General features: G+C 37.1%; 2 protein-coding genes across 7 annotated transcripts; one reads left to right on the forward strand and one right to left on the reverse strand.

Moving 5' to 3' along the window:
- Window positions 1-1,414: 1,414 nt before the first annotated feature.
- LOC139151263 (luc7-like protein 3) lies at window positions 1,415-14,267 on the reverse strand. Of its 5 annotated transcripts, none has more exons than XR_011556376.1 (10): window positions 13,849-14,267; window positions 11,394-11,460; window positions 10,260-10,299; window positions 9,522-9,843; window positions 8,884-9,045; window positions 8,216-8,520; window positions 7,276-7,448; window positions 6,749-6,870; window positions 4,809-5,513; window positions 1,415-1,959 (listed from the first exon to the last, which is right to left on the reverse strand). XR_011556376.1 is itself a non-coding variant. In XM_070723927.1 (9 exons), exons 1-8 carry the CDS (start codon window positions 14,026-14,028, stop codon window positions 6,764-6,766), a joined length of 1,356 nt encoding a protein of 451 aa, XP_070580028.1. In that variant the 5' UTR covers window positions 14,029-14,037; the 3' UTR covers window positions 1,415-5,510; window positions 6,749-6,763. The 5 variants fall into 5 exon arrangements, 3 of the variants coding, with proteins under 3 accessions (XP_070580028.1, XP_070580029.1, XP_070580027.1); XR_011556375.1 differs by having other exon boundaries at window positions 4,809-5,510; window positions 13,849-14,044; XM_070723927.1 differs by having other exon boundaries at window positions 1,415-5,510; window positions 13,849-14,037.
- A 24-nt stretch (window positions 14,268-14,291) lies between these two features.
- LOC139151264 (ankyrin repeat domain-containing protein 40-like) lies at window positions 14,292-21,358 on the forward strand. 2 transcript variants are annotated; one of them, XM_070723930.1, is made up of 5 exons: window positions 14,292-14,499; window positions 15,977-16,125; window positions 17,311-17,493; window positions 18,639-18,890; window positions 19,234-21,358. In XM_070723930.1, exons 1-5 carry the CDS (start codon window positions 14,393-14,395, stop codon window positions 19,278-19,280), a joined length of 738 nt encoding a protein of 245 aa, XP_070580031.1. In that variant the 5' UTR covers window positions 14,292-14,392; the 3' UTR covers window positions 19,281-21,358. The 2 variants fall into 2 exon arrangements, with proteins under 2 accessions (XP_070580031.1, XP_070580030.1); XM_070723929.1 differs by having other exon boundaries at window positions 14,293-14,499; window positions 18,639-21,357.
- Window positions 21,359-24,428: the final 3,070 nt, after the last annotated feature.

The following is a 24,428-nucleotide window of genomic DNA, read 5'->3' on the forward strand; positions in this document are numbered from 1 at the left end:
AAACGGAGCCATAATACAAAAGAAAAGGAGAAAAACTGAGGTTTTCTGAAAGGTCAAGTCTAGGTCATCTCATCATGTGATGTCATGCATGAAGACCCCCTAATTACACAATTATAGTTCACTAGAAACCACCTAGGGTGGTCCAATAGGTGAAAGGTAATTTTGCTGCCTTTGGCATTCAGCTTGACTGACTCCCATTCGGCCTACTTTCAAACTGCTATAACTTATACAAGAAATTTTGTGATTCTGAATGATTGTAATATTTTTGTAGATTCCACCAGTTTAATAATCTAGAAGTGAACATCACCAGACATTTCTTGATGATATCAAAATATCAAATGAAAATATATCTGGGCTAAAACATTATCATAATCATTAAAACAATGAATGCCCTCAAACAGTGAGTAATTTAAATGAACATATATCGTTGTGTCTTGTTTTACAAGAGTTTTGTTTGGCCCAGCCCTTTTTGTCTCAAGAAAAGTACTTATACTCAAGATGCTATTTCAGCCTGCTTGATCACAACTATGATACACAAGTAAAACCGGGCCCTTAAATACCACAATAATCGTATCTACACTGCCATTGTGCTATACCATAAATGCTGTCTTCTGTATGGAAAGTTGTTTTACTTGTGTGGCTCAAACATTTAGGTTATGGAAGACTGCATAAATTTGCCACATGAGAAGCCTGTAACTTATGACAAGCTATCATACTGTGAATACTAACTGAATGTGGCAGAAATATTCAATCTGTACCTCTTGTAATATACACTTAACATTGCTACCAGATTTTTAGAATTCAATTGCTACCTAATTTTATTTCTGGTGTTTAAAGTTTACCACCAAAAATGAGAAAGGATTTCTATCCCTGAAATGTCATAATAACACAGATTATAAATGCAAAAACTAAACACATATTTTGTTAATGTAAAAACCATCATGAACATCATACAAAACATCTTGATTTGTAAAATTAGGGACTCCTGAGTGACGAGAAAGCTGTTGCCACACTTGAGATCATAAGCTGGCTAAAAGTTACTCAAAATGGCTAAAAGATTTTTGATTTGGCTAATGAGTTGGCTAATTATTTTGGTGACTTAGCGGGAGCCCTGATACAGGGTACCCCTTATAGACATTCTTGTTACATGTAATGAGAACTTGTTCACAACATACCCATTTCAAGACCTTGCTTGGTAAAACACTGCCACCTATATTGGCATTCAGTACCCCAAACACTTTTCACAGCCGCACTGTCGTTTGGTCTGTTTGCTTGCAACATGGAGGTGTTGGGGTGGGGGTTACATATTCTTGGAAATTGACAAGTATCAGAGTTGCGGGGACTGCATACTGCCATATGCACGATCACACTCACACTCACAAAGAATCAGAAAATACAATTACAGGTTCACAACTTGGCGTGTTTGAACAAGTGTTTAATTCCACATTGATGACACAAAAAGCAACATTTGCGATAAAAAAAGAAATGTAAAAAGACTACAATTTTAAAGAGAATTCAACATACCTTGAGGTATTTTAAATAGAAAGTTAATGTTGTCCGGCTATCTGAATATTTAACCGATACTTGAGAATCCAAGTACAAATTACCACGACTGTTTTACCAACATGTTTTCATTCTATGAGGCAAATTGCTTTGGTAGAAAATGAGGTATGATAAATTACAACAGCAGAAACTTACAGAATTCTCAACATGGTTGAATGCCTTTCATTACTTCATTTACATGTAAGGCTATTCTCAACATTGATCATTGAAGAAATCTGGGCTGAAAAGGCGTTATAAATTGGAATACTGCTGTTCTCTCAACAAAATATATCATTAAACAAATCTTGACTCAGTCTCATTCCTACATTTTACCCAATTTGTTATTTTGATATCACACTTGGGATTCAAAGTGAGGTGGTATATTTGATTACTATGACTTAATATTGTTTAGACATACTTTAAAGGTAGTGACTCAGTTTCGTTGACACATATTTTCAATCAAAAGTTTCACATAGAAAACAGGGTCTCACACCCAACATGTGGTACATTTTCTAATAGGTCTATATTTGAAGAAGGTAAAAATTTTGTTTAGTTGTCAAAACATGCATTGGTATGTTTGTTTAAGTCAAAAACATGTGATTTTGAATTTTTTCACTTAAAAGAGTATAAGTAAGAATTGGCAGCACCCCTAAGTGATCTGTTAACGGCACTAGACAGCTGGATATACAGGGGGAAAAACCGTGTTTTGGATTTTTGAAATTCGCTTTTGTTTCTGCACAGTGAGTCTTCGAAGTGTGAACTGTCGGATTTTCGCATAAATTATCAGCTTTTGTTCACGTTTGTCAAGTTATCGTCACTTCAGGGGGGTTTATCAAAAATCTAAGACACGGTTTTTCAGGTCTATTCATGAAGTGTTAGCATGCGAAGAATTGGGGAAATCCGCCCACGCGTCGCCGACTTACACTCATTTGAAGGTGCGCATACATAGCAAAAATCGGAACTGAGAAAATCGACGATTTGTGTAAACGTCCCATTTTTCACACAAAATCGCCGAAAAAAGTCGGATTTTTGTGCGTTTCAAAAAAAATTATTCGATCTTGGTCTAGGTTAAATATTGGGCATCAGGTTAGAGAATTTCTGACAAGTCCTAAACATTAGTTCGCCTAAAATGATGAAAATTGTGCGTAGAAACGTGAGGCTGGTCAGCGTAAGCGGTGGGTACTATTTACACGATAAACACTAGAAAGATAATTCAGGGCATAATCTGTTTGTCAAATACGTATCTAGCTTATAATTATATTAACTGTACACTGTTTGGTAACGGTTAGAGTCTGGTTACAAGACTAGAAAAGTTTAAAAAATCATACAGCCGGAATGGTTTACAGGTCTGCGTTCTGCCGACGACGCGCGCTCGCTCTCTCGCAAGCGCTCGACTTCCGGTCTCACAGCCCGTAATTTATGCACGTACCAAGTGTGAAATGGTTGCCCAGTTCATTTTAGTGCCGATTTTTGTGCCTATAGTACAAGACGTCACTTGCTTGCTTGCTTGCTTTCGGAGATGAGACGACCAACTCTCGATGCTCTAAAAAATTCTGTAGTTGAGAAGTTCAAGGAATGCGGGAAAGTCGCACTTGTTTTTGTGGTTTTCACATGTGATCTGCTGCAGTCCTTTTGCTCACCATAAAAAATGACCGGGTTTTCGTGCGCTATTTCGCTTTCCACTGTGACATGTACTATTATGGCCTCGGGTATGAAACCAAAATCAACTTCAGTTACACGTAAAAGCGATTCTTCATGACTTAAAATAAACGACTGGGGCGATACTCGACAGATTCACTCATTGTAAAATTGAAACCGGCGACATATCGCGACACCCAGCGACACTCTCTTGACCACAGATAGAAATTGACAGGCAACGATCGTGAAGCGACGTTTCGCGTACGTTGCTGTGCTCTAGACCGACATAACAGTGTCGGATTGACAAATTGGACAAACCATGCTTCCTACATCCATGGACAAACTAAGTCCAAGACAGGTGCAGCCAACGGAGCTATTCATCATTCATCGAAAAAGCTATTCCAGGAGCAATTTTTGAGGGCAGGGGAAATTTTAATTTTGCTAGGGCAGGGGACATGTTTTTAGGTGGTAGGGGAGCAAATTTTAGTTTGTTTGTAGGGCAGGGCGGATATCGGTTGATTGTCCTGGGGACAGGGCTTGGCGAAAAACTTTTTGAGGGGAATTGTTTCCAGGGCAGGGGAAATTGGCAATTTTTTTTTCGCCACAGGGCGAGGGAGCTTCAAAAATTCACAGTGGGAAGGGGAAACAGGCAAAAATAAGTGGGGAGTGGGTAAAAATGAAGTTTGAGAGTGGGAGAGTAAGTCGAAAAATTTTCTGTGGGAGGGCAAATTATGAACAGCTAATTAATTACCCTCTTGACTTAAATTTAGTCAGTTCACATTATTTGTCATGCACAATGTATCTTATCATAGTAAGGACCTTTTTAAAACTGCATTGTTCGTTGGCTGCACCTGTCCAAGATATGGGCTGCTGTTATAGAACCATATTTTCCAGTGAAGATTAAATAGATTCTCTTTGGACGGCAGTGTAATCTATAGCCCGGCGTACGATGCTATGTGTTCCGCTACAGCTAATCGCCTCGCTCACCACAACCCTGCAAAGACCCGTAAGTAGGGTCGGTGACTTCAAATCCATTTTGGGACTTGACGTAAAAAGCCAAATTACTGTCGAAATTCAGCGTTCTTGGGCCCAAGTCGTCCCTGCCTACCTCAGCTACTCGATCGCTTCCAAAAATGCCAGTCTTTTATTCACTTTTCGTAAATAACCGTCGATGTCGGCAACTCTCTCGCTAGCCCTGTGTACGATGCTGTGTGTTAGCTGTAGCGGCCAACACACAACATCGCGTCCATCAGCTTTCCATTTTGCTTCTTCGGCCCCCGTTTGCGTTTTCTACACTGCTTATACTGCCGGCAGTCATCAGCATGATCAGCCATGTTGGATAGCGTCTCTTATGAAGACGTGCGCGCATGCGCAACATGGTGCGTAAAAATTTACATAATCTCCTCAAGGTATAACGATAACGCTGACAGTAATCCGGACCGTTAAAACAAAAAGAAAATAATAACTCGCGCAGTGGTTAGAAGGCCGTGTTTTCACTAAAATTTAAGACATTTTCCAGTACAATGTTACCTCACAGTTTTCTCTAATAAAAAGATCATATTTCAGGGGTTCAGAATATGAAATAATCACAAAATCGCTAAAATTTACAAAGGAACCCGAGTCACTACCTTAAAGGAACTCTGTCACCTGTATTTAAAGCAGGCTATCATTGATTTTCCCTTGAGGGTCAAGTAAAAAGGCACACCATCAAAACTGTGTAGCACTAGTGATGTTCCCACACGTAAATATGGCTGATACAACTCTTTCTCAGTGGATTGCTAAATTTTCCTCGATTTGAAACAAACACTTGCTACATAGTCAAACGTTGCTCACCTTGAAAAACTTGTTCAACTTGTTGCTATGACATTTTGCTTCAATACCCTGGCTAAATACGTCGATATCATGGGAGAAAAATAAGTGCTTGAAAAAAATCCATATTAGAACATTGACGCATACAAGTTGCTTTTCACGGGCTATTAACCTAATTACTGCAAACTACGTTACTGTAATGAAATTGTAATAAAATGTCTAGTCTTTTGGCTCAACGGATACATTTAACGTGCTAGGCATATACAATGAAGAGCACAGTTTGGCATATACAAAGAAAAGTAAAGTTGGGAAGGATGTCTTGCAGCGGCTAACCATCATCAAGCTAACTACTTCTGCGTAATTCCACAAGTTACACAATTCGCGAATAAAGCAAGATACAAGGTTCACCTTTCTCTTTTCGAAAATAAAAACATCACTGTCCCAGCGGTTTGACTGATGCATCGTAATCTTCGAGTACACAAACACCATCCAGAAGCCACATCCTAGCACTGCAACTCTGTCTACTGACACAAGACAGGCAAAGAAGAAAAAGAAACACATAGTTTAGACATTTTCCATGCTACTTTGAATTTTTTAAGCTTCTATACAATGAGATAAATTCTGATTTATTGAACAAAACACACAAAGGTGCACATATTGTGTAGACTGAATCACAACCAGAAAATCATTTCGACCGAAAAATGCATTATGACATCAAATTAAACATTATTTTTCTTTTCACAGGAAACTACAAAAAGAAAATAACAAAACAATGAAGTCTGGTTGATGAAACACGATAGGAATTATGATGTCTGCTTACAAACGCAATAAAAACAGCAATATGTCATTGAATATGAGAGTGCAAGTTTCAAAAATGTGTTCCCCATGCTCCACTGGTATGCAATGACCACTTGGGAAGGAATACCTGTAGAAGTTGGTGGTGTCCTGAAGGTCACAGTATTGGTACTCCTGGAATCACCTGACACCATATTTATTTACAAGCAGCCCTTTTCCAATGTCTTCGTTGTTATTTGAAAATCGACATAAAACTGGCTTTTAAGTGACGGTTCTCATTGCAAAATGTTTATAGGATTTGGTAAAATCAGGAAAGATGTGTGACTCCATGCTATCACACCCACTCATACACTGACTAACATACACATACACACATGTGTATGCACTTGCACACATACACACACACATTCTTTCTCTCCAGGAACCCAGGTGCACTTATGCAAACAAGAATATAATCGTCATGGCGAACTCTAGCTTTTCACTTGTTTTGAGAGCTAGCAACCTGGTGTAATTTGAATATCTCTTGTAGAGCCAGAAACAAGTTTGAGCAAGTAAAGATAACTGTACAATTATTTGGCTTTGTAATTTGCAAAATAAATGGTTGCTGCAGATCTGTTCACAACGCATGCATGATCAATAGATGATTTATTTACTGTTTTCTCTTACATACATCAGGATTCAAAACTGATCAAAACAACACATAAAGTTGCTATCGACATTAAGTCAGATATCCAATGGACCATAACACGGCAAAAAATATGTGTCTCAAAAACACATCAGGCGAGACCAACAGGCCTCTTCACTCCAGCATATCTTGTGTCCTGGGACCAACACATGGCTGAGACTGTCCATTCTGCCTGTGTTTGATCATTCCAAGCTAGAAAGAATTCCACTCACCTGTGATAGTTTTATGTAGGACTCTTTTTATAGTCAGCCTACACGGCCCTATCTACCAAACACTCACCTGTGGCTTGCAAATTCAGTCACCTTCTCTATGTTCATTCCTATCTTCGTTCTTCTCAACCTCACCATCCATATTTCGGTTCTCTTCTTTGACATCTTTCTTGGGACTCTCACTCTTCCTCTCTGTGGAAGAAAGTTTCATTTTGTTTTACATGAAGATCAAACATTTCCTACATAGGGCAGGGAAGGAAGGATGGATCCCGGTTGACGCCTTAGCCCTAATCACGCCTTTCCCCATCTGCAAAGTCTGTGAAAAGTGGTATTCTGCAAATTTTACGAATGTGGGGTGTAATAACTTTACACCAAACATTTTGTCTGACAACTTCTGGGTAAAGGCTTAAAGAATTGTCACAAGAATCTAAGACAAGACACAGGATTCCTTGACAAGCATTATGTGATACATTAATATCCATTAATTTTTAGAATGTAGTTATATCAGCACAAACGGCAACAGGAACCCTTCGATACCAGTAATGATTGATTCCTATTATCAGTATGCTTCGGCACAAAAAATGTTCAGAAATTTACCTCTTGAATGTCTCTTTTCTTCACTATGTGATCTTGATCCTGTACTTTTGCTATGAGATCTCTGTCTTTCCCTGCTCCTGGAACGTCGCTTCCTGTCCCTGTCCCTATCTCTGTCCCTATCTCTGTCCCTGTCCCTATCTCGATCTCGATCTCTGTCCTTGTCTCTGTTGGACCTGGTAAGTTTGATATAAAAAATTTTGGTTACTCATGTTTACGCAAATTTTAAATTCCCACTAGGTGAATCTTTTTTGCATTTTACTTACCAAAACATACAATCAAACCTTTGGAGAGATATTTTTGATTCCCGTTATCAGGCCATAGTCTTTGAAAATGTCACTTTTTCAATCATTGGTAATAGATATAGTTCACATGCTTATGAATATTTATTTGAGTTGCTACTTGAAAATTATTTAGTTGCTTGAATCTCAGTTGTGCTTTCATAGCCAATTTTTGAAACATTCTATGGTCACGCTTCAGTAGGCATTTTCACTTAATTTGCACTTGATTTCAAACACTCTTCTTGAAAAACATGCAAATAGATACAGCTAATGGAACTTTAAAAAGAATTTTCTAAAATGCAGTTTTCTAGGCATTTGAGTCCAACTGAGTGACTTAAATGAATGTCTAAATTCCTCATATCCTCAATGATAAACAAACACACGCAAATATGAAAATTTTTGTGAACAGCAGGAAACTCGTGTCAATATCCATCTCAAACCATTAGCGTAAATGTTCCAACAGAATACTTCGAATTTGAAGATTGTCTGAGAATAAATGGCTAAGATTCTTAAACTACAAAGGTATGATGAATTCAATACAGATGCTTGGAACAAAATTCTTTGGAACACAAGTTGTGCCTTAGAATTACCTTGAAGACATATTTCACAAATGCAAAGTTTCAAACAGTTTACAACATACTGTAACAGAATAACAATCCTACCTGTCTGAGTCTCTGCTTCGCCTTTCCCTGCTACGTGAACGACTCCTACGTCTCTCCCGTGATCTACTCCTGTGTCTTCGTCTTTCTCTTGAACGCGATCGCCTCCTTTCCCGGGATCTTGACCGCCTCCTGTCTCGATCCCTGTGCCTTTCCGCTTGCCTTTCCCGCTCTCTCCTGCGTTCACGTTCCCTCTCCTCCTGCCTCTTGGCCCGTTCCTCTCGTTCCCGCTCTCTCTCCCTCTCTCTTGCTTCCCTTTCTTTCTGTCTTGCAAGTTCTCTTTCTTCATCAATCTTACGATTTTTGTTCTGCAAGAAAAAGAAGGGTTGTTTATAGTTCGTGCCTCGAAAATGAAAGATTTAAACTTTTGCTCAAACTTTCCTCAAGCAAACTTTCACCCATTCTCTTTCAAAATCAAGGATAAAAATCGAGGGTCAACTTGCAAATTTTTGTACTAGAGAAACAAATTACCCAATATTTAGTAATATTTGAAAATGACCGCCATCCCTATGCTATCTCTATACGGGGAAATAAATTCCCAATTTTCACAATACTGTGCAGTGAAAACTTTATTTACTCCATAAGTTTTCAAAGTTTGAAAGCCAACACCGACTGGAACCCCTTCTTGAATTATAATGAACTCTGAATTGAATGAGGTAGCATATAATTACCTTTAGTTCTTCAATGGTAGCTTTAATCTTGGCATAGCCCATATGCTGTTTACCCATCAGATGGTCATCAACCCTTGACTGTGCATCACCAACGATAAGAAACGCTCCACACACGTCACATACTTCCATCTGTTTCTCTTGAGCTCCTATACTGTTCATACTCTGAAATATAATAACACAGAATTTAGTGATTTTTGAAGGACATTCACCAACAGTCTGTGTAAGGGGACTGGTTAAGTATCGGGCAGTCACCAGGACCAGTAGTGAAACAAAGTAAAGCCAATGGCTCCTGTGACTCAAGTCTGTGGTCCTCTGTTTGGTGTTCATTATCTGATACCTGGTAACACTACAAATCATGGGTTCGGACTTAGTAGCGTTGTTAACACAGGCTTTTTGCTAAAGCTTCTGATGCTAAACATTTTGACTTGTTCACCACAACTACCCTACATGCAATGCAAATCTCTCCTTGCTCATATTGTCGTCCTGTTTCAGTCAAAAACTGGTTTCTTGCACGTGGCTCAAACTGTCACAACAGACATTGCATAACCAGTAGGAATATTTCTGGAATAAAATGTGATAAAGCAGCCACCAAATCTTGGAAATTTCCAAAAGGCAGTTGAAAAGATTATGCCACATACATTATTCAGCTGCTCTCTCTCTTCCTTTAGCTGCTCACAAAGTTTCATCACACCCTGGGCTTCTTCAACTTTCCCCTCACAGCCAAGCTGTTCCACCTGCTCCAATAAGTCATTGATTTTTTCTGTCAAAATGGCTGCCTTCTCCTCATTCTTGGCAGTGGTGCCGGATGGGTTGGGATTCGATCCGCCCAAGCTGGGTGGAATGACCAGTCTGGAATGTCCCCGCCGAATGCGGCGATCTACATCAGCCATTATTTGCTGCAGATAATGTAAGAAGTCTTCGTCATACCCCATTTTGCCACGCCTTGGGCTTCTCTCATATCTGTAGATCCAACAACACAAGGTGGTTACATTTTTTTTACTCTAGGCTTCTGCAATTTTATCCAATTGCTGTTAGTACCATGGCAACTGCACATGCAGGCAACATAAAGAGGGTTACCGACAAAAAAAAACATTCATCCTTTTAACTTTGTTACTGTCAGAACTTAATACAACCTTTCATGAACATACCGTAGATGAATCTTTCTAACAGCTCTGTTGGTTCATAAAACAAATCTGCTTCATATGACCAGTTTTTGCTAAATCATTACGATTCTTCTACAGACTACTATAGTGTAAGGTCCACTGATACAAACGTGAGTTTGCCAGTTTTCATCAAAGAAATCATTATTGTAACAGCAAAGATTATTATGAACAAAGTATATTTCATAACAGATATTCTTGTCCATTTCTACTTACTCTTTCCTTAGTGCTTCATCGTGCAGCTTTTCACAAGGACCTGGAAAGAAAGATGACCATTCAACAATGTTAACACCTCCTTCAAAAATTCTGAAAAATCAATGGCTCTCATGGCTTACACTGTTAAATGTTCTGAAACATTGATGGCAACTCACTTTAATCCATGAAGGCCGGTGGTATTTGGTATTTAAATCATTATGCAAGGCTGCATGATCAGTTCAATTGCTTTGTTTTTAAAGACGTGTACATGCAATTCAGTGGTACTGCTATATCCTTTCTTCTTGTCAGTTTTCAAAGAATTTGATTTTACAACCATTTGCAGTAATAGAGCGCGAACCACTGCAGTGAACTGCAATAAAACTGCCTACACTAATTAGTTTCAGCTGTAGCCGTGGGCACTTTGGTGTTGAACAAGGCTACTTGATACAGACCAAAAAGTCTGCTTGTACAAAGGCAAAACTAGCTCTGTCTGAGGCTTGACTTGTAAATGAGAGATTACGATTGGCACCCTGTGTTCAAGATAAGATACAATGTAACATTACCATGCACTGGTCCATGTACAAATCTTTTTTTATTTCAACTTCCCCAGACAAACTGTCTGCATGGGACATACAATGTTGTTGACTTTGCCCAGCTGGCTACAGCTGAAACTAATTAGAGTGAGCAGTTTTATTGCAGTTCACTGCTGTGGCTTCGCGCTCTATTACTGAAAAGGGTAGTAAATAGTAGCATACCAGTCCCAGATAAAGCACCATCAATAAAGCGAAAAATTTGCTCAAATACTTGGAAATATATGTTACCTTTGGCAGTGGCTGCAAGAAAATGTTTCTTGTTTTATGTCTCATATTTATCACTGTGTTTTTGTGGCCATACATACATACATGGTTTGAGAATTTAGCTCAAATTCTTATGTTACCTACTATGATTGTATTGGCATACACTGGGGAACCCCTTGTAAAAATGACTTTGTAAAGTCTATTTAGGTACCACCCTTAACAAAGACATTGTCGTCATCATCTATGTTCAGAATTATTTGACATAGCAGTGGATATCAAATACAAAGGATTCATTAGAATAATGTTACCTTGGACTAATACTGTTATATAAGGTTTATGACAAGATAATTACTCATACCTAAATCAGACCTTGTATTTATGAAGAGTTCATGGGGACAGAAGTCAACGAGATAGTACTTGCAAACCTGAAATCAAAAAGCCAAAACATGTTGAAATATTTCACATCACAAGTAAGATCAATTTGTACATATTAATGTGAGACAGAAAGGTATAAATTGTCTGTGCTTTCTTTAGTCACAATCACTGTAAATTTTACATGAAATTAGCTAAATCATAAGTTCTACTTGTACAAAACATCAATGTAAATGTTAAGGTGGTTGGAAAGGCTATTTTTGCACCAATTCTTTTCTCAGAGTTAATGTCAAGTTTCAAGTGTTAGAATCAAGATATTTAGTTCAAATTTTCAGGATAACTCCCTCAGTTAATATTTTCTCCAAAGAATATAAAAATTGTATATTTGCAGCCATGATTTTGAAATATGACACCAGTAAATATTAAAATTTAATTTTTCATATTTTTTTTACATATTTGAATTTAATAATAATTGGATAGTATTAATATTACCAAATTAGTTATAAATATGTTGACACTATTTATTGTAAGATTTGTACGGCAGGATTTGTAAATAAAATTTGTTTTTATGATTTTACATGGGTTTATATATCAAAAAATTATTAAAAATTCTTTCAAATTTCAAAATGTGATTTTTCGAAAAGTACTTCAAATACAGGAAAATTGTGCCATACAAATCTTATCTGTAACCTTGTTAATAGGCTGTAAAAATTCCATGTCCATATCTCATTTCAAAGTTGGATTAAATTGGTATACAATTATGTAGGAAAACTGTTATTCTGTCAAAAATTTGAAAACAAGCCATATTTGCACCCCTCTTTGAAGCCATAGAGCAGTTTTTTTGGTTAATCTCACTTTTGACACCTCTTTGACTACTCAAAGAATCTAGAAATGCATTTACAATAGCAGTCACTCACTCTGAATGCCAGCACCGCCTTGTCAAACTTTCCTGAAAAACAGCAAATAATGACTTTCCCTTTTCAAACATTTTATTAAAAGCTAGGGGACCTCTACCATAGTTAATACACTAAGGACTCCCCAACTTCTTCTTATTTGGTCAGTTTTTCAGAAGTTTTAACAGGCTATAACTCTGCAATGCCTTTGTGCCCAAATGTCTAGTTTTTTTTATTCCACAGAGAATGTTGACTACTTTTATATTTTAATATTTTTGTTGACATTTATAACTGACGCTCTAGCCTTTCCAACCACCTTAAGCTGGGGAAGATGCTCCAGGAATCCTGAGTGGTTGGTCTGCTTCCCCTGCTATTATTGCTTTGATATCATTATAGTAAGATTGGCAAACCCTTGATGTATGCTCCAATATGCTGCCCTTGGAAAAAAGACTTGATTACAAGGATGTGCAAAATCATACTGCACTGTATCTACTATGGCCATATTACGGAAGCTACTAATTTCGTCAAGAAATACAACACAATATCAAATTTTGTTAGTTTTTTAAGACAGTTAGCATGTGTGCTTAAAAAGCAACTGGTTTAAAAAAAGGAAGTGACATTTTATGTTGATATAAACCTTTAAGCTTTGGTCATACTATCATAGGCTAAAAGTAATACTTGAAAGTGAAGTACATGGGTGTTAAGGTAGAATGCTGTCCGGGGACAAATATTTGCACTCTAAAATTTTACAATTTATTTCTGATCTAACACTTATGGGGGCTCATTTTAAAGCTCTAGGAATGAGAAAAAACAATTTACAAACAGTTTTCCAAAAATCAGTAAATTTATTTTTCCATACTGAGTTACTACAGGGATGGCAGCCATTTTGAATTTTAAATATTGGTAAACGTTGGGTAATTTGTTTCCATAGAACCAAACTTTGCACGGCTACCCCTTCTTTTTATTATTGATTTGGTAAGAGTATGGTTGAAAGTTTCACTAAAGAAACTTTGAGTAAAAATTTGTCTTTCACTTTCCAGGAGCATACTATTTCAGTTAAAATTAATACCTAATCATACAAGCATTTTTCCAAAGTTTGTGCTATGGCAAGCCATGGTGGTACACGAAAAGAAAAGACACGGTTCTCTAGAGTGCTATCAAGGGTATGGGGTTATATTGAGGATTTTGCAGTGTAGGCATACTGTGATACATGTAGAATATTGGGTTTACCTCCTCCCCTTTCCAGTCTTTCGCAGTGAACTATGGGAAATTTCAACTTCCGCTGTGCAGATGTGAATATGGCGCGGCACGCACGTTGTTTACAAAAGACAAATACAATCCTCAAGCAAAATGTGGCCTCGTAAAGCAACATTATTCACAATAACGGTGAAAACATGTATAGTATTTTTTCAAAAGTACATCTTTCAGGGTTTCACGTTAGGAATGGTCTGTGTACGACATGCATCGTCATGCGTCGGTATGACGTTACGTTGAAGTGAAGTGTCGGTCCTTTTTTGACAAATAAGAAGTAATTAATCAGGAACTCACGTGAGGAGAATCCCAGCTTATTTCATCAGACTTTTGGTTGGGCAAGAGATTACGATCTCTACCCATTAACTCGTCAAGCAGTGCCGCGGCCGACTGCATTTTCGTGCCTGTCTCGCTCCAATCCCCAGCAGTCAGCTTTGAGTAAGTGACTGACTGCCTCAAAATCCTCCGCAGGCACATTGGAAATTTCCTATGAACACTTAGGTTACTAATAATTTGCAACCCTGTAGAATATCTGAAATGTATTATAAACTAAAATTGTTAGAAAATGTGTACAAATCATTCAATACAACTGTAATAAACTTCTCTCCTTTCCCAACTCACAAAACGGACTTAGGCAGGTGAGTGGGCATCGTTTCAGAGAAAATGTTATCCTTCTCGTGACTCTCATGCTCGCTAGTTGGAGGGCCTAAAGTACAACCTCGTTCCAGTACAAGGTTATTTCCTATTCAGTTCCTCTTTCCAGTGAACCGTTGAGGTCGCACGCCACAGGTCGCCTCTTTCAACTACCTGACGATAAAGGCCCGAAACGGCGACAGACGGAATGGAGGAGAATCTCAGAGAATTCGCGTGTTTAGGGAACGAAGATGGAGTTAGAAATTTGTTACAAGCAGGAGTTGATGTCAATTCACAACATCAAATGAACGGATGGTGAGTAGGGATGATATTCGCACCAAAATATTTTTGAACGTATAAAACACACGATGAACGTATTTTACGTTCAGTGGGATCGGCTACACACTGCAGGTGTGCAAATACCGACACTCGACTGGAATACTGACGGAGTGACGTCCGCACTGTGCTGACACGTTGACAGCAGCGTATTCCCCGCATATAGCGTATGTAGCTAGTGTTTTCTGCTTGATAGCATGCATGTGGAGATTTCATGTCGAATTAGTTGTACGAAAAATATCGCAGATCATCATATCTTACCTTCACGGGTGCGAAATTTAAATATCTTCAGACTCCATACTACTATAACCACCATCCTCTTCCACATCACTGCCAACGCAACCAGTCATTGTACAATTCTGCGATGGCAGCAGCTCCCGGCAGCTACTGCAAAAAGCAATCAAGCAATATGAACATCTTGTATCAGTATCACTATAAAAAATGAATTTTCACCATCATTGAGGGACACAACCACACCCAATTTCACACCACACACAATATTTTACATATATGGTAAAATGTGATGATGAAATTACTTAAGTAATACTGATTGCACTAATAATAAGTGCAATAAGTATTACTTAGCATTTATTGTAATATTTTCATAAATATTTCCAGTTTCATCTTACACATATCATGTTTCAATTGTGTTGTCTGAACTTTATATTGTGTATGGCTGATAAAAGAATCAAATTAAGGTGAAGTCGTCCAGCTGTCACCAAATTTAACTTTGCATTAATAAAGTGTGGTGATCTCCGGCTTTTAATTTGTACTTCACTGATGTATTTGAAATTAGTCTACTTCCCAAGTTTGAAGAAAGTCATAGACAATCATGCCTTATTCATGAATAGCATTTCATCACCGTCTCATATTCATCTCAGGATACTGGGTTCTGCTATCCATGAGGGGTTACCCAATTCTTTAATGGATGACAACGTTATTATCGGCTGATCAGTTTGCAAAATGTCATGGCTTTGAAAAGTATCAGTCACCGTGATGCATGCTATGTTTGAAAATCAGCATTATTAGCACACATGAAGAATAGTGGAGCCAAATTAAAGAATTCATGAACTTTTAAAATATCCATAGGGAACACCATCATAACCAGATCCCAATTCAGTCCTGTAATACTTGATGAATTTGGACAGCTTCTACTAACTCTAATGTTCTTACATTATGCAGACTTAAAATTATTATTTTAATATTTCTTTTTTCTTTCTAAATAATGATTCTCAATTGAGACCCTCTTCTATGGTATTAGCACTTTTCATACAGTCAGGGAAACATTTTTTTTATTTTGATTATGTGAGCTCTGCATCTCAGTTTCATTTTATATTTTATAAATTAGAAATGTTAATTTTTAAACAGCATGAAAACCATTTCACACCACTTGTAATCTGTAAGCATTCCCAATGTATGAATAATTGAAGAAAACTACATATCTTGTGTCTTTCAGGACGGCACTGCACTGGGCCTGCAAACGAGATCACTCCACCATTGTAAAGTTGTTACTGGCTCATGGAGCTGAGAAAAATCTTAAAACTGAGAAGGGAGAGAAAGCGATACATTTGACAACCAATTCACACATTCAGGAACTTCTGGGAGGTAATTATACTTCCATATGATATTTCATTTAAATTTTGAAAACTTGCTGTCAAATATAATGTTATATCAACCTATCCTTGGCTCTAAATCTGAGATGATTAGAGAAATGAATGAGCAGATTACTTATGATTTGATCTGTGAATGCCCATTTTTAAGGTGTGCTAGTAATGAAATATTCATTTTCAATGAGAAGTTGTAAGTTGTACCATGTTTGTACAGAATTGAAACACTGGTTGATGTCAATATTGAATTTTTAAACTTGAACAAGGCAAGTATGTTTGACTTAAATCAGCGTCCAAATGGAAAGAGCTTTTTCATAGGATATTGTTAATGTAAGGAGTTTTATCTTATGAACTTTGACTGGTAACTTATACATAGTTTTATGTGAAACACCATGCTTTTGTGCAATTTTGTGTGATTCTTTTTGCACTAATGAACTGTGATCTGTGGTGAACTATCCACCACAGCCATAGTTGTTTGATAAAGCAGCATTTCTCAGTGTTCTTGCGAAGGTTTCAGAATATAAGTAACCGGTTTTTGAACCCTGGTAATATTTCTGCTCTCTCCTACTATGAATGCATTGATACAGTATACTCGAGGTAACCGTCTCTACACTGACTGGGAAACTAAAGTGACATTTACTGTGACTGACCTCAACAAAAAGCATTGCTTCTTTTTATATCCACTATGGAGTTTAAGTACACTGAGACAATAGCTTGATTCATTCACAAATTTGTTCTCTTATGTTTTCTGAATTATGTGAAAATGAATTTAATGTTTTACTACCAGGCCATAATTGTTTACCAAATTAACTGTACCAGGGAGTGGGAAATGGGGTTGACTTCCTGTCTGGAATGGTACACTGAGTGATCCATTATATGGTCTGTCAGTAATAATTGATTTGCTAAAGGTTAGACAAAGGTTGAATAATATACAGAATACAGTTGAGGTTTCTCTGCATCCGAGTTCCTGATTCACTCTGAATCACCAAGGATGTGGTGTTTGATAAATGAGATAACAAAGAGCAGGCCAGGGTTTGATGATGAGACAAAACACATTGCATATACAATATTTCCAGCATTCCTCTTCTATCTGCCTGGTAATAACTTCTGAAGAGATGACTCACAGTAGATAAATCACTCTCATTGCCTGTTCTGTATTCTCTACCATGCATGTTTAAATCAGGTAACGCAGGCGGGGATGATAGTCCTGAAAGCCGTGAAGACAGCCTGCCCATCACACCTTCATACTTGAAGTATCCACCTTTCCCGTACGTCAAAGGAGGACAATCTGCAACCTGGAAGCCACAGGCTAACGACATCTTTAATTCTGTTCATTCACATTCCCATCAACTTTCGAATCCAAATGGTGAGTACCGATGGACACCGGTGTTAAATTCTTTATGATTTAGCTCACATACTCGGATGTATTTATAGTTGTCACATTCCGCTTTTCACAACCAAGTAATTTCTTATTGTGTGCAGGCTATTGTAAGGTAGATCAACCTTGGTTGGAAACAGAAAGTTTTTAAACACTTCTTTTCAAATCATGACTCTAAAAATCACTGAAGATGTATTAAAGGGACAAAGTCACCCATTTTTCATGAATTTTGTTTGATACGAGATACTACTTGTACTGTTTGACATGTTGAAAGATACTGAATGAATGTGTGACCATGTGTATATTCGACCTGGTTTTAGACACGCCATGAAACCATCGCAAAATGAATTAATGGTCATGACCATTAATTCATTTTTGCGATGGTTTCACTAAATTTGTCTAAAACCGGGGTCGAATATATGCATGGTCACCCATTTATTTTGTACCTTTCAACATGTCAAACAATATAAGTAGTATCTTGCATCAAATAAAATTCATGAAAAATGGCCGACTTTGTCCCTTTAATATTTGAAATTCAAGATGGCTACTGCCATATTCTGTCCTAACTCAAAGGAGGGAAGAGAAGGAATGAGAACATCATCAAAAGAAGTCAAGGATTTTGAAATAACTTTTTCATATGCTGTAGAATGGCAAGCAGTAATAATACTTTTAGTCCTCCCTTCAAGGAGAATCTGTCCTAGGTGTTTTTTGCATCAAATTTTGTTTTTGTACATGCTGGAGACATATGTTTACAGCACTCATTACATAAAACTCCTGGTTTACCTATTGACCATGGAGCTCCTAGGACTCTAGAAACTATGTTAAGAGGCTTGAAGAAAGGATGATGTAGAATTGGCATGTGTATCCATCCTTTTTGCCAAGGAAAGGAAAATTTAAACATATTAGACCTTATAAAAACTGCATCATTTATGCTGTTCTGAGCATTGTTTACCCAGATGAATTTGGCACGGAAAAGATAAATATGAGACCAAATGTCCAAATTATGTTCATAGATCTTTCCCTTTCTCAATTGAAAAAAAAGACTTACTTTTTATCCAATTTATTTATAAGCAATAAATATGAATATAACCAAAAAATTTAATACCGTATCATTTTGTCATATTTTCTCTTAGAATTGGTGTTGAAAGTGCGTTTAGCAAATGCCTTTGAAACAGACTACATTGAGGTAGAGTTTGACTGGAGTCAGTTGACCTACAGACACCTCCTGGAGACTTGTGCCAAAGAACTGCGTATCAACCCAGACGCTGTCATTAAAATCCGCAAACTTCCAAACACAATCATTCGAAAGGACAAAGACGTCCATCGTCTGCACAACTTCCAGGAGCTTGAGCTTGTGTTGGAACGTCAAATGGCAAGGGGACCCGGTACGTTATATACAGCTCCGCCATCATCAAGCTCACAGGGATTGGACACAAAGAGTAGACTTGTCTACTAAAGTATATTTTTGGACGTTTTGAAAAACATTTCAAGACGCAACGAAGCCTGATTGACAGCCCCACTTCACTCTCTTGTTTTATATTTCTGAAAAAATAATCAAAACATGAAATAATTTACAGAAGTCACCCATCTTTGTTAATTTTACAAATTTACAAGAAAACTTATTTTCTTAAATGTGACTTTTTTAAGGTGGTATGGGCCTCGAGAGTGAAAGACTTAACCTTTTGCTCAAACTTTCCTCAATGAAACTTTCAACTGCTTTCTTTTCAGATCAAGAACGAAAATCAGAGGTCACCATTCAAAGTTTGGTACTATAACAACAAATTACTTAACATTTACTGATATTTGAAATTCAAAATGGCTGCTGTCATCCTGTGTTAACTCTGTGGAGAAAAATAAATATTTTCGATTTTCAAAAAACTGAGGGTAAATTTTTTTGCTCCTTCAAGAGCTTTAAAATGAGTTCCCACAAGTGATAGACCGGAAAAGGACAATAAAAATTTTAGAATCTGACTATCTGTCCCTGAGGCGCATGCTACCTTAACAAATTGGTCATTTGTATTTTAGAACAGTGTGTAAAAATCATACAACAGGTAAATTTCTAAATGTCGGTAATTTCACATTGTAGTTTTTATTTGGAAATTTTCTAGGATGAAGTGGTTTTCTTTATTTTGATGTTGCTTGATATCATTTGCCCCCATGACCGACCATATTTGTTGTATTTTAAAAAGAAAAAAAATGGACTTCTGGTAATTATACATTTTATGGTCAGTTACACCTGTCCATCATGTCAGCCAATCAAATGTTAGTTTGTAGAGTGACAACCAATGACTTTTGTGGAAGGTTGTCAGCCTTTTCAGTCTCAAAGAACAAAAACTATGATATTATCACCAATGATGAGTATTTAAGATAGATTATAGTATTGCTTATTGTAAAAGTAAGATCAAATTACAGTGGCATTTTACAAATTCTATTTATTACAAAACTATTGTTATTTTATGATACTGCAGTACATGTTTTTTAGACTAGAGGACAAATTATTCGGCCAAAAGCTGAAATGCTGTAACATGTTAAGGTACTTTGAAAGAAAATGAAAGACTTAAGTTTTGCTCAAATTTTCCTCAAGCAAACTTTCAACCATTCTCTTTCAAAATCAAAAAAAAATTAAGAGTCCCTGTGCAAATTTTAGTACTAGAGAAACAAACTGCCCAAGATTTACTGATATTTAAATTTCAAAATGGCTACCATCCCTGTGTTTTCTCTATATGGGAAAATTAAAATTTCCGATTTTCACAAAACAAAGGCGGTAAAAACTTTATTTACGCAATGAGCTTCAAATTAAGCCCCCACAAGTGGTAGACCAAAAGAATATTATGAAAGTTATCTGTCCCTGATGGGCATTCTACCTTCAGGGAAATCAATGATAAGTAGCATATTCACCGCCAGATTTGAAGAAACAGTAGCTGTAACTTTGCTCCCATATTCCGTACTTTAGTTCTGTGTAACAACCACACTTCTGTCATTCTACTCCAGACATTTCAAACACGTTTATGCATCCCAGTACTCCGTTTGTTGACACCAATAGGGTAACAGATGTTTTTAAGACCTCAAACCATTTTATTGAGATACTAAAATACCGTTGATGCATGCCAACTGTTACACAACATTCTAGCAAGGGTTACTCAACATGTATCAAAATGTACACACATTTGACCACAATGCTGACAACAATAAAGAATGTTTGTAGTAAAATGTTGCAGCCACTGTTCCTTCAAGAAACAAAAACAAATGAATGTTAAATTATTCTGTGTTTTGGAAAATATCAAAATTATAAAATGGTGAAATGTGCTTTAAAAATTTGGCAATGAAAGAAAGAATTATTTGAATGTTAAAAGTAGAATGATCAAGGACAGCTTACCAAGAAAAATAATCATGATTATTTTGAAAGCCATGTAAAATCAAATGTGTGTTATAAAACTACAGGGTTTAGTATGTTGTTATTGCAGTAAGGTCTTACAGTTTTAAAATATTATAATCATACAGGAGTGCCTTGTTTTCAGTTGTACTGGTATTCAAAGACTTGATAGCTTAGTTTGTTTGTGTGAATTTATCCCTTTCACCAACATGGTTTAGCCCAGATCCCATCGTGTCCTGTGGCAGTGTTGGACCTGTACACTGTGCAATGGGGTGAAAAGGTTAGCCATCGCATGCAGCCATATGTAAGGAATCGCTAGTTCAAGATGTCAGCCATTCAGCGCTATCTAGTCCAAGAAAACAAGAAATAGTTTGTCATTTCAATGGTATTATTGGTTACTGATAATGATAAAATGAAGTATTAGGGAGAGCTAAACCTGAAAGAAATGCAATATGTCACTGCCAAAGTACATTTTTATGTAGTTCACTGGTAAGATTTTTTTGCAATTTGTTTCTGTTGTTTTTTTCAATATTATTCAAACTGCATTTTGATTTGAAAACAAATTTTAGTTTAAAAAATTGTAAGAGAACCAAGAGAGGGTGAATTTGCAAGATAGTAAGGTGCAATGAGAAATTTTGTGTGCTTTTGATGTAAAAGATATTTCATAGAAAAATATGCAAATATACTTCATCAATGAATTTTCTACCTAATTTAAAAGGGGTACCGTATTATGAATACGGTCACTGCTAGCTAGACAAATACCATTATTTAATGTTGTTGCAAATGCAAAGTATAATCTTTTTTCCCTTTTCAAGGGTCTTCCATAATGTTTGGCACTGATTTTCTTCTTTCACCATGTTTTGAAGTGTATTCACATACTGTATGCACCAACTCCATAATTGCAACCCAGGACAGTGTGCCTGAACCGCAAACTGTCATGTTCCTAGGACTCATCACAAAAGTTTTGCTGGTAGCTGCACTTTGTAAAGCACACCTTTGTACAAGACTCTCATTACCCACCAACATTGTATTTTTATGTCATATGTCTCTTGCCAAGATGTGTTTTTGAATTTTCCTCCCAGAGTATGGGGATACAAATTTCCACCTGTACAGTATTTCAAACTAATTTGTTCAAACTCTTTACACCAAACATGATTTTTTAGCCCCAGTAAATATTTTGAGAATGTCATGCACTCGAAGATGAGTTCAGTTTAGCCTTTGTTCATTATATCATGGTTCTTCCATAATATATTGCACTGCTTTTCTTTAGCTGTCTTAAAGTGGCACTCCCACTTGGTAACATTTTTAAAACACATTTTTTTAATGCCAACGGTCGATATTTGACGTGGCGACTGCGCGCGGATCGCGAGATATCGATAAAAACATGTCCTCAAAAAAGTAAAAGTTTGAATTCCGGTGGCCCACCTAAATTCAGCTTCCGAACATCGAACGTTCGGCACTTGGGCCATTGTCAACTAAGCTATGGAGTACGAGTCTACGCTGACGCTGCTGTACGCCACAGTACCGCTGGCGTTGGTGATCGGTCATGGCCCGTGGGAGAAAGCTGAGTCTTACTGACTTGGCGTATAAACGAAAAATAATTTTTTTGATTCCACCAGAATTCGCATAGGTGACTAGCACAGTTACGTGCGGTTGATCCATAGCGGCCGCCACGTTGTATGATAGACGCATGCCACGCACGCGGCGTACTGTGTGGCAGACGACAAAATGTAGTCATCGGAGGCGGCTAATATTTGACACGTAAAAACTGATGTTTATGTGGTATTGGTTAAAAATATAATACAACCGATTTAGAATAATGAAACCGACAAAAACTAAGGAGAAGTTTTAAAAAAATTACCTGAGGTAAAGGCAAAATGCTGTATCTAAAGTCTTTGCAGTGGAAAGTAAATTAATTGCATCGTTCGAACTTATTGTAGACTCCCTAGAATATCGTCAATCAGCACAACAACAAACCTTCGGGGGATTTCGGGTCAAAATCAGAAACGATCGTAAAACTTCGGGATGTGAAAAATACGCTCGGGAAATGACATGTTTTTATCGATATCTCGCGATCCGCGTGCAGTCGCCACGTCAAATATCGACGGTTGGCATTAAAAAAATGTGTTTTAAAAATGTTACCAAGTGGGAGTGCCTCTTTAAGGTAGTGCATGCCACAAAACTGAAAGTCGTAAACTTGTGCTCAAACTCTCCATAAAGAAACATTAAACAAGTTCCTTTGGAAATCAAGAATAAAAATCAGGGGTCACCGTGCACAATTTTGTACCAGAGAAACAAATTACACAATATTTACTGACTCTTGAAATTCAAAATGGCTGCCATCCCTGTGTTAACTCTATGAATAACTCTATAACTAACTCTAAAATTTTCAAATCTCACAAAAATTATCCAGTTAAAACTTTATTTACTCCCTGAGCTTCATAATGAGCTCCAGAGGTGCGTTCTACCTTAATATTATCCTGCATGAGAGACGTTTGGGTAAAAATTTTGAATATTCGTCATCTGATACAGTACACCATCTGTACGCTGTAGCTTCCCAGCTTTGTTACTGCACACTCTACAAGTGGGGGCCACTCAATTTCCAGCGATTTAGATCATTCAAATATCGAATGTTGTTGGGACAATCTATTGAATGTTGAAAAAAGAAAAGAATATAATAAAGCATGGATTATTTCTCTAAAAGTGACGGTACACATTACAAGAGCAAAATTGAAATGTGGAAAGTGAAGTTGTTTTATGTACATTCACCGAAACCATTGGAAGTTTTAAAAGTTGAAATGCATCCCAAATTAATCAAATGTATTACAAATTAATCATACTGTATAATTTTCTTAGTATAGGATAAAACCCGAGTACGAGGGCTCTTCTGGTATATAAAGTCCAACTCAACGATAAAATGTCTTGGCCTGCGGCCTCGACATTTTATCGTAGGGTTGGACTTTATATACCAGAAGAGCCCGAGTACGAGGGTTTTATCCGACTTAAAAACTATCGCCCTTAACTGATATATTTTCGTTTTCAATGTGTTTACGTCAACCGTCCCCTTTGTCAATGTAACATGTTTAGGATATGAATTAAAACTTTTATTTGTGAAATAGCCTTCCAATGTAATGGAACATCCTATAAATGCCCTAGGGCACATTAGTTCATGTTTGTACCACAGCAGATTTGTGTTGCAGCTGGTTTTCCGCTGTGGTTTCCAAATTTGAATATTAAAACGTACCAGATGTCTACAGAATATGACATATTCACTTTTGATTGGACAGTACTTTACTATGAAGCTGTCATTCGTTTCTGGAATTTGGTGACCGGGGCTTTACGAGTAGATATAAAACACCCTGAATTGAGCACTCTGATTGGTCAATCAACAGTAGATAGTTTTTTAGGCTAGCTTTCAAGATTTTTTCCTTTTCTTTGTGCATGTAGTATCCCTGTCATTCTTGATCTTCTTATAGAGATGTAACTAATTGTATCGTCAAGCTATTTGCAGGTCATGAGGATTTTGAGCCCTCATACCTTTGAATTGCAG

This window comes from Ptychodera flava, chromosome 15 (genome assembly GCF_041260155.1).
Source record: "Ptychodera flava strain L36383 chromosome 15, AS_Pfla_20210202, whole genome shotgun sequence".
Classification (NCBI taxonomy): Eukaryota; Metazoa; Hemichordata; class Enteropneusta; family Ptychoderidae; genus Ptychodera; species Ptychodera flava.